We start from the raw sequence: 10,577 nt of genomic DNA on the forward strand, positions 1-10,577 counted from the left end.
GTTGCACTGCAGCACCTGTGTGTTTACCGCACACGCTGCGGGGTGGGCACGCGCCCTCTGCGGGGGCGTGGGGGACACCCACCCTGCACCAACATAGTTGGGTGCCCCCGCTTCCAGGGAGAAGGCTCAGGCCTTTCCCGCACCGCTTTGCGGGGGGGGTGGTGGGGGGGGAGGGAAATTGCATCCCAAGCCATTACCCTGGCTGACCATTAACCGCATCGCCGCTGGCACCGTGGGCACTGGCACCGTGGGTCCCTTTTTGGGGTGGCACAAGGAAGGTGGGGGGGGAGTTGGCCTGGCAGCAAGCTGCAGTGCTGGGGGACAGCGGGGGGCTCGTGGGGGCCTGTGGGGCCACGGCGGCGCCTGCCTCGCACGTTAATTTGCCCAGGGAGGAATATATAGAGCGGCGGGGGAGGGCTGGGACGCGCGGCCAGAAATAGTGTGGTTTCCAACCCGGTCTGTGAGATGCAAATCGTCTGGTCAACGAGAGCCGGAGCTAAACTTAGGGCTATTATAGAAAACTGTGGGCCCGTGGCGAGCGTGCAAGGGCACGTGGCGGCCGGTGTTGCCGTACCCCAGCCTGGCCCTGGGCACTTTGGCACTGGGGGACCCCCACCCGGCAGCGCCCACCGCCCCGTCTCCTTCGAGAGCCCGGTGTTCGCACAGCGCCTGCGCCGGCCCTGAACTTTGCCCGCTGACGAGCCACGGCTCAGCCCTTCACCTTTGGGCTGGGCTGGGGGTTGGGGGGGGTCAGTCTGCAAATTTAGGGCCAGAAATGGGTGGTGGGGAAGGCGTGTGCCCCATGGCCCCATGCCCGAAGGCATGTGCCTGCTGCAACCCACCTGTCCCCCCCCCCCAGCTGGTGACTAAACCATCTCCTGCTTTCGGTCCAACCCAGCAGAGCCTGGCAGCGATTGCTGCCCTGTCACCTCTTGTTTTGTAAGGACTCTGGGGCTGTTTTATTGCCCGGATTTGGGGCGAGGCGGATGCCTGCACCCCACGCACGCACCCCGTGCACCCTCCTCGCCTCCACTGCCCGGCCTGGGGTGACACTTCGAAGCCAGGCTGGGTCCTTCACTGCTGGACACGGGGTTCCCGCAGCAGGAGAACCCAAAATCCCGCTTTGGAGACAGCCTGGCGGCACGTCCCGGCTGTGACTCGGGTAAATCTGGGATTGTTTTCCTCCTGACGCATCCCAGCATTGTCCGTAAGGGCAGGCAGTGCAGAGGGATTTGGAAACCCCCTAAATTTCCTCATTCTCTGGAAAACTTGTGTCCGGCAAGGAAGCGAGGAGCCATCATGCAGGTCAGTCCCCTTTGCCCTCTGTGGGAGCTGGCCTGGCTCCTCGGTGTCGCTGCCGTCAGCACCCACTCCCTGGCACGGCACGGTCCCTGCCCGGCCTGGCACAGCCGGGATGTGGGGTGCCCAAACGTGGTGTGTCCGAGGAGGTGGCAGCTGCCAGCTCCCCGTGCCGAAGCGGTGGGCACACATGACCCTCCGGCGGGCACCGCGGCGGGGAGCAGAGCGGGGAGGGCAGGCGAGCGGGAAACTTGCGCTGCAGGTCCCTGCGCAGGGAGTGTGTCGGACGAGATTGCGTCTCGGGGAGGGAAGGAGTGGCTCAGAGTTTCAGTCAACGCCTTCCTCCTCTCCTGAAACTCCCCGGCGCCCTGGCAGGGACGTGGGGGCTCCTGGCCCTGGTGGGAGGACAATGGGGAAGTTGCATCCCTCCCAACTCCCCCTTGGGTGGCTTGGAGGGGGCTTTTGGGTTGGGGGGGGCCTTGAGTTGGGTCTCCCTTTCTGCCACCCGGCCCTCACAGGATGACACCCGCTGCCCAGGTGTCACGGCAGTGTCCTTGCGTGCGATCCCGGGGTGCAGCTGGCGCCTGTGGGCACCTCTCCCTCCCCTGTCATGTCTCATGCACGCCGCTGTCCTGGACATGCCTGGCGATGGGTAATCCCAGAGCGAGCCCGGGCTGAGTCAGGGGAGGCGCGTTGGGTCTGATTCAGGAACAAGGAGACGCTCGGCAGCCGCCTCCCGCTCCCGGCGTTGGGCTGCACCCATCCGGCATCCCCGGTGCGCGCCGGAGCCTCCAGCGGGAGCCTCCTCTGGGAAAAGGGGAGAAAACCACAACGGCATCCTAGGTGTGCTGGGGATGCTGGGGTCTTCACCCCAGCCCACAAAGCTCGTCCCCAGTGCCCTGCTCCTGCCAGTGCTGTCCCTGCGTGGGGCACACGTGGCCAGCCCGCTGGCTGCCGGCGCTGCCTGATTAGCGATGCAGCTGGTAACGCTTGTTCCCCCTTTTTGTTGAGCGTACAAAGGCTGGGAGGGAGCGGGTGTGCAGGGGAGAGAAACCACCAAGGACAAAGAGCGCGTCGGCCGCCTGCATCCCAGCGCCTCCGCTCTAACCAGCACCTGCCCGGTGAGCCGCTCTGCTCCGGGGGGTCTCCCCCCCAAAACCCGGGAAGGGGTCCCAGCAGCCCCCTCCCTGCCATGGGGTGAGTGTAGTGTGCTCCTGGGGGTGCAGCCCTTTCTGCATCCCCCCGGCAGCACTCCTTTGGGGATGCCCAGGCGACTGGGGGTACCGATGTTGCAGTGGGGGGACGGGGACGGGTGCAGGGGGTTCTTTCCCTGCCCATTGTCTGCGCCGAGGCCCCGGCACCATCACGGAGGAGCCGGTGGAGAGCAGTCCGCAGGCCGCAGGGCACTTTGCTGGCAGCACCTGCTGCAGGTAACGGGAAGGAGCTGTGCCATCCCCAGGCTTAGGTCAGCGGTCACCGTGCAGCTGGCGTTTTTGGGAGAGGAGAAGGAAATTGGCTCGTTTTCAGGCTTTTTTTTGTGGTCCTGCCCAGCCCAGGTCCTGGCTGTGGGGTTAGCTCAGCCCCAGGTGCTGCAGGGGAGGGCAGACCAGGCAGAACCCCGGGACTGAGCTGTGTGGGCAGAACCTTGGCAGCCCCTCTGGCCACGGGCAGGAGGCTTGGAGCTGGCAAACGCAGCCTCCTGGCCGTGCTGCGTGCCCAACCTTGTCCCTCCGACTGCTTGCCCTCATGGCCTTGGCATATCGCGTGCCTGGGGGCCAGCCCCGTGCTGTGGCTTGCAGAACCCTGCCCTTGCTTGACCTGCGGTCGGGCCTCTGCCGGGCACGCGTGCCCCTGCCCGAGCCCCGAGGGGCGGTGGGGTTTGGGCAGTCCCTTTCCATCCCCTGAAGCCCTGCGCCTTTGCCAAGGGGAGGCCGGGTTCCCCATGTGCAATCAGGGGCAGCGGGGACTACGTGCCCTCGCAGGGAGGTGGCCCGGGCAGCGGTGGTGATGCACCAGTGAAACCAAGGCGCAGCTTGGCACGGCGTGGCATCCATGCACCCCACCGTTGCCCGGACCCTCGTCCCCGCGCTTCTCGGAGAGCTCTATAGCAGATGCCTCGAGCGCGGGGAGTTTTCCTGTTGTCCTTTGTGCCGAGGTTAAGTTCCTGCGCGGCTTCCTGCCCCGTTATATATAGCTGTCAGCCCGTCCTGCGCGGCGCTGCCAGCCGGCTGCTCCCGCCTGGAATTGTTTATCCACAGCCCAAGCACTCGATGGAAATCAAGGAGGGGAGGGGGGCTGCTGGGCACCGGTTGCTCCAGGGGCAGCCGGGTCCCATCGCAGCCCCACGCAGGGTGAGGCTGTGGGTGCCCTCGGGTGTTGGGTGCACGTGGGGTTTTCCACGGCTGGGGGGAGGCCCAGGGTTTCTGCCAGGCTGTGGTTTTGCCACTGGCTGGGTGTTCCTTTCCCCCCCCCCCAACTCCCCCGTGTGGGATGCCCGAATGAAAGAGCGACTGTTCCTGGAGGTCACTGACAGCGTCATGAGTTTCTACGTTGCCCAAGCTAAAATTAGACACTTATCAGCGTTTGGGAGGGATGTGATTTTACAGGTTCCTGTTTATTATGACAGCCTTCGCTTAGGGGCTGTGTTTCCAGCTCCCTTCCTGGTGGGGACACTGCCCGTGGCTGTCACTTGCAGCTTTGTGGTGTGCTGGGGGTGGGATGGGAGGCAGAGAGGCCTCTGTTTCTTTGACAAGGGCCTTTTGAACCAGTGGGAGAGATGCCTGTGGTGCCACAGCCGGTGGGGATGGGCAGTTTTGCCCAGGGAACATCCACACCGGCAGTAACCGCTGCAAATACAGCCAGGATGTCTTCTTCTCCTGCCCACCTGTGTTGCTCCAAAATGGCTCCCAAGCTGCCGCAGATGTTGGGGAGATGCACCATCAGCCTGGGTGCTGGCATGGGGATGCCAGCTGGTGGGCTTCTTTTGGGGCATCCCTGGAGGTGTGGGGCCACCTTTGCTGCATCCCTGGGGCTTGGTGCCCAGCCAGGGCAAAGACATGGTGATCAGGGCAGTCTCAGAGCCCCTTGGTGCTGCTGTCCCCAGGGAGGGTGGGGACACTGTGACATGGTTTGTGGTTAGAGGTGACCCGTAGGGTGGAGTGAGGGGCGGTGGGGTGGCTGTTGGCTTTGTCACCAACTGATGGTGCCTTTGTCCATCTGTCCTTCTGCAGGCAGGCGGTTGTGCCGTGACCAACACCCCGACCCAGCACCCTGCCAGAGGGGCGAGCGCGCCCCAAGCCCCCCTCCACCATGTTCAACCTGATGAAGAAGGATAAAGAGAAGGATGGGGCCCGAAAGGAGAAGAAGGAAAAGAAGGAGAAGAAGGAGCGGATGTCAGCGGCTGAGCTCAAGAGCCTGGAGGAGATGAGCATGCGCCGGGGCTTCTTCAACCTCAACCGTGCCTCCAAACGGGACTCCAAGACGCGCCTGGAGATCTCCAACCCCATCCCCATCAAGGTGGCCAGTGGCTCAGACCTACATCTCACGGACATCGACTCCGACAGCAACCGGGGCAGCGTCATCTTGGACTCGGGCCACCTGAGCACGGCCAGCTCCAGTGATGACCTCAAGGTGGATGACGCCAACTTCAAGGGCTCGGTGCTGCAGCGGGCGGCCAAGTTCGGCTCGTTGGCCAAACAGAACTCCCAAATGATCGTCAAACGCTTCTCCTTCTCCCAGAAGAGCCGGGATGAGAGTACCTCGGAGACGTCCACCCCTTCTGAGCACTCGGCAGCCCCCTCCCCACAGGTGGAGGTGCGCACGCTGGAGACCCAGCTCTCCAAGCAGGGGGTTCCCCTGGGACACCCCCGCACCCCTTCCACCACCTCCCTGCGTGCCAGGGTGCCGGAGCTCGTCAGCAAGAGGTTCCCCGCTGAGCTGCGGCTGCCGGCCGTGGTGCCCCCCCAGCCCCCCACCCCACGGCAGCTGGAGCTGCAGAGACGCAACACCGGTGATTTTGGCTTCTCCCTGCGCCGCACCACCATGCTGGACCGGGCACCCGACGGGCAGGTGTACCGCCGCGTCGTGCACTTCGCCGAACCCGGAGCCGGTACCAAAGACTTGGCGTTGGGGTTGGTACCGGGCGACCGGTTGGTGGAGATCAACGGGCGAAACGTGGAGAACAAATCCCGGGATGAGATTGTGGAGATGATCCGGCAGTCGGGGGAGACGGTGCAGCTGAAGGTGCAGCCCATCCTGGAGCTGAGCGAGCTGAGCCGCTGCTGGCTGCGGGGCAGCCAGGGGACACGCCGCGCTGCCTGGGATGTGAGTAACACCATCCGTGCCATGGGGCTGGTGCCCTGGGTTTCTGCTGGCCACCAGTGTCCTCGCAGTGGGGTGTTTGGGTTGGCAGGGGCTGTGGGACTCGGCGGGTGCCAGGGTTGCTCCAGCTGGGAGTGATGCACGGGGAGGAGCAGGAGGCTGTGGCAGGGGTGCAGGGGTGATGTGTGCCCATCCAAGGGCAGGTTTGTATCGGGGCTTGTGAACCAGCACCAGTGGTGCCCCCCCAAAATGCTCATTGTGCGTTTGGATTTGGTCTTCCTTCTGCTGTAGGGGCTCCGGGAGAGCCCAGCTCTGCCTTGGTCTGGGAGCAGTCTATCCCTGTGCTGTCACAGTTTGGCAGAGGAAGGAGCTTTGCTCCTCGCCGCAGGGAAATCCCTAATGCTGCTTTGTGGGAGGGGACCTGCCTGCCCCACTGCTCCCCCCACACCTTGGGACCCCTCCCCACTAAGCTCCTCTGGGATCCGGGAGGACAGTGCAGTGTGCTGGGGACGGGAGCTGCCGACAGCGTGCGCAGCCCTGGTGTGCACGGCTGGTGCTGTATAAATAGAAACTTAATGGCTGGGTGACCCACATCTCCCGTGTGAGCCGCAGGGCTCCGCTCACCCTGCCGTGGGCTAACTGGAGTCCTGGCCGGCCAGCGTCCCAGTGGAGGCCCCCAAATGCCAACAGCCTGCGGGGCTGGACCCCCTCCGTGGTGGCAAGGGGGTGCAGCAGCGCGGCGTTGGTTTAGCTTATCACTGGGCTTGTTTAGTGTATTTTTAAGCCTTCCATAGTGAGAGGAGGCTGGCTGTGCCCGCCGAACTGGTTGTCTGTGCCAGGGAGAGCTGTGCGGAGTGTGGCAGGGCACTGTCCCCGTGGGGCAGTGGCCAGCATGACGTGAGGGTGGCCGTGATGGGTGGCTGTGGGGCTCCATGTGTTCCCCAGCAGAGGTGGGCACTGTGGGGTGGAGTCTGAGCCTGATGGAGTGGTGGCTTTCCAGCATCTCCTCCCTGGAGCTCGGCAGGCGTCACTGGACAATGCCTCTGGGATAACCCTGTGGGGCTGGGGGAGTGGGGCTGGAGGGGTACGGCTGCCACGTGCGGGCATGGGAGCAGGTCCACTTTCAATGCCAGTGTGCGGGGGCCGGCGAGGTGCTTTGTGCCTGCCAAGAGCGCGGTGCTGCGGCTGGGAAAGGGGGAGAGGAGATGCCAGTGCCCTTGGGGCTGCAGGGGAGAGGCTGCAGCGTACGGCCTCGTGCCTCCGGGTCCTGGCACGGGGTGATAGCATCAGCTGGAGGAAACCGGCCAGAGGGGTGGCCGTGACCGTGTTTGTGGTATCTTTGGGTGCTGCTACAGCACGGGCACCTCCCGGCACGGGATGCTGTCCTCCCCTCCCACACGGTGCAGGGCTGCACTGGAGGGATGCGCCGTGGCCGTGCCGGTGCTGGGGAGCCGAGGCTGCGGTGCGGGGTACGGCTGGAGGGTCCCTCGCCCGGCAGAGCCACGCAAGGTGCCGGCGCAGAGGGAGGCCCAGCTCTCTCCCCCAGGCCCCACTAAGCTCCCTGGAATGTTTCTGGTCCTAATTTAAATAAAAATGATCCTTTTTGAAACAGGAAATTATAGACATATTTTGGGCTGTTGCTCTGGAAGCCCCTCCCTGGCTGGAGCAGGACGGTGCTGGGCTCCCTCCGTACCGTGGTGGTGGGGTTTAACCCCCTCAGCAGGGGCCCCCTGAGCTGCCCCAGACCCATGCTGCAGCCAGGCAGGGGTAGCACCCATTATGTCTTGGGGGGGCTCTCGGTGCTGTGGGGTGCACAGGCTGCTGGCCGGTGGCACGGCATGGCCAGGCATCAGGGACTGGGTGAAACCACCCTCCCGTGACCCAGCTCTGCTCCTGACACGGGGTAGCTGGGCTGGCTCAGCTCCCCACTTGTATTTATTTATTTATCGGCGAAATTCCTCTGGCAGGGCCCAGGCGTGCGCTGGCCGGGCAGAAATATTCCAGAAACGCTTCTGACTGCTCCAGAGCTTCAGTGGGACCACAGGCATTCGGTGGCTGCGCCGGCAGACCCCGCGTGCCACGCTCACCCGCCGGCCACGGGCAACCTGGTCCCTGGAGATCACTGTCCCCATGGTGCAAGGCCACCGTGCCATGCGTGGCTGGGTGCTGGCTCTTTGCTGTCCCACTGAGGACTCCATGGGGAGGCGAGGGGACGTGGGGTGGGGGCTGTGGGACTCCCATCGTACTGGAGGTGCTCTCTCCTTTTGTCCAAGCTTCCTCTGGGGGAAGCTCTTGGGTTGGCTGTTCTTCTGCCCTCACCATAGGGATGGTGCTGCTGGGGCGTTCTTGATGTTGAGGTCCATGAGGGACCCTGGGGAGGAGACATGTGTCCGTCAGGCTCCTTTGCAGGGTTGGTGCGTCTCCGCTGAAGTTCCTGGTGGAGGAATGAGAGGAATCTGCTGGTCAGGCAGAATCACTGCTGTGGCTGCACGGCCGTGCTGGGGGTCCCAGTGGAGATGGCCTGCGGGAATCAGGCTCCTCCCTGGTGGGTGGCTCTGTGCCTTGCCTCAGGGATGCTCAGGACCCCCCGGCAAGGCAGGACCATGTTGGATCACATAGGTTTGGCTCACTGTGGAGGGGGCTGCGGCAGCTCTGCGTGCTGGGACTGGGCTGGTACCCTCACCAGAGCCTTTTTCCTGCTGTCAGAGGACCTTACTGTGACTTTTTGCCAGTAACCCAGTGGCTGCCACCAGTGCTACCTGGGGACACCCTCCACCACGTGATGCCAGCCCTGCCAAGAGTGTTTGCCATGGCCTCTCCCCGGTGTGGTGCCAGCCCTGGGGCAGCGCTGCAAACCCTGGCGTTAACTTGGGCAAGGAGGGACATGTCCTGGTGCTGGCGTCCCCAACGTGGGGATTTCCAGCCCACCATGGGCACAGCCCTCCCGCTCAGGCTGGGATCCCCTGCTCCCTCCGGGAGTGCTTTTTGTCTCGGGGCACATCTGCGTCCCTGGGGTCAGGCAGGGACCTGCTCAGGCACCATCTGGGGGACCCCCGCCATGCCTGGGCGGTCACTGTTTCTCCTCCGCGCCGCCGCCGGCCTGCCTGGCTCCCTGCCACCGGCCTCCTCCCGGCAGCCCCCGCGCGGGGAGGCCCCCCGGCCCCTCGCCTGCCGCCCCGCTCCCGCTGTTTCCAGGGAGACCTTGGACCTCCGGAGACAGCTTTGCCACGAAAGCCGCTTTGCCACGGGCTGCCACGCTGTGCCTGGGGGGGCTTGCTGGGCCGGCACACTTCCGTGGTACTTGCCCTCGCTTCGGGGATTGAGGGGGGGCTGTCTGCCCTGGGAGTGTTTTGGGGGGGGCTGTGGTGTTCATGGGGGATGCAAAGGGAGGAGGAAGCGGTGTTGGGGCTGCACCCATGCCGGACACCCCGTGGTGGGACCCTGGGGTGCAGGACGGTGCAACCCCATCCCTCATGGCATAGGACCCTCCTTGGGTCCCTGCAGCCGTGCTCAGCCTGGGGGTGTCTTTCCCTGCTCCCCCCGGGGCGGGGGGTGGACGGAGGCCAGGCAGTTCCCCCCGCGGCGCCGGGCTGCCGCCAGCCCACATCACTTCCTCCGGCAGTGGCGGCAGTGGTGGCGGTGGTGGTGGTAGTGGCGGTGGTGGCAAGGCCCCACCACCCGTGCGTCCCCCCCTCCCAGCGCTCCCTCCGGCTGCTGCGCGCGCCGGCGAGGCCCTCGCATTCCTTGGCTATTTTTAGGGTGGCCCTATCAGCCCAGCTGTCCCCGCGCCGTCGGCTGCCGCCCCGCGCGCCTCTCCCACCGCCCTGCGCCGCGCTCGGCCCGGCAGAACCCCCCGCTCCCGGCTCGGCCCCGACCCTGCTGGTAAGGTGGGGGGGGGACTCCCAGCATGACTGGTATGGCACGGGGGAACACGAGGTGGGGGGCACGTGGGGGTGCAGTCCTGGCATTGGGGTCGGGGGGCTGTGAAGCTGCACCCACCCCTGGGGTGTTTGGGTGGCGGGGGGCTGTTGACTGCAGCTCCCCGGGGACCCCGACACCGGTGCTCTCTCTGGGGACTTTTGGGGCACTGCCAGGCTGCGTGGAGATAGGAGCACCGTGGGGCAGAGGGTCTGGGGGCTCTGACCCCAAAGTTTGTCTTGGGACCCCCCGTGCCCAGCCCATGCGGTGGGTTGTGGCGGTGACAGGGGGGGACAGGGGACCCCTTTGGGACAGGGCGACGTGCCCCCAGATGGGCAGGTTGGTTCAGTGGCCGGGTGCTCCTCCGTGCCATGCCTGGCCCTGGGAGGGAGAGTTCTCCCTGACCACCCTGGGTACGACCCCCCCCTGGGTTTTGGAGCGGGGCTTCAGCCGGGGCAGTGGGTCCCCCCCAGGCACTGGCATGGGGTCAGGCTCAGAATAAACCCCGGCTGGCAGGGCGAGCAGGGCACCCGGGGCAGAAAATATCCCTTCCCTCACCCTGGCATCTGCTTACTGCATCGAGCTGGCCCGTCCAAGGGGGAAACTGGAACTGGGGCACAGTCCTGCAGGCTGACTAAAGGGGCTTTTTTTTGCACAATGAGTTTTGTTGGGTCTCAGCCCGGCCACCTGCCTGTCCCCCAGAGCCCTTCCTATAGGCCCTGCCTGTTTGTATGCTGAGTGGGGCCAGGGGGGTTGGGGTCAGACCCCTGTTCTTGAGGGTCCTGGGCTCCCAGGGCTGGTGGGGAAGGGCACGTGCTCATACACCATGCCATGGTTCAGTGTCCCGTGCGCTGGCGCTGGCCCGTCTCACCTCTCCCTCTCTCCCCAGCCAGGGCTGCGGCTCCATGAGACATTGCCATGGCGTTTTCATCCCGGTTTGCGTTCTGGGAGCAAAAGGGAAGTCTCTCGCATGTTTGCCTGCACACCCCACGGTCGGGTCACGCTGCTGCATGCTGGCAACCAGCTCCCCCCCCCCCCCC

General features: G+C 65.1%; 1 protein-coding gene across 20 annotated transcripts in view; it reads left to right on the top strand.

The window, feature by feature from the left end:
• The first annotated feature begins 4,515 nt into the window (after positions 1-4,515).
• MYO18A (myosin XVIIIA) overlaps positions 4,516-10,577 on the top strand; it is a 32,590-nt gene continuing 26,528 nt past the window's right edge. For 9 of the 20 annotated variants that reach the window (XM_014953210.1, XM_014953211.1, XM_014953213.1 and 6 more), the window contains exon 1: positions 4,516-5,622. In XM_014953210.1, the coding sequence (XP_014808696.1) occupies positions 4,609-5,622 (1,014 nt within the window). In that variant the 5' untranslated portion in view covers positions 4,516-4,608. Of the gene's footprint in view, positions 5,623-8,800; positions 8,917-9,377; positions 9,502-10,426; positions 10,495-10,577 lie in introns of those variants that run through there. The other 11 variants (XM_014953216.1, XM_014953223.1, XM_014953225.1 and 8 more) reach the window with 5 other exon arrangements.

Source organism: Calidris pugnax, unplaced genomic scaffold (genome assembly GCF_001431845.1).
Source record: "Calidris pugnax isolate Ruff unplaced genomic scaffold, ASM143184v1 scaffold133, whole genome shotgun sequence".
Lineage (NCBI taxonomy): Eukaryota > Metazoa > Chordata > Aves > Charadriiformes > Scolopacidae > Calidris > Calidris pugnax.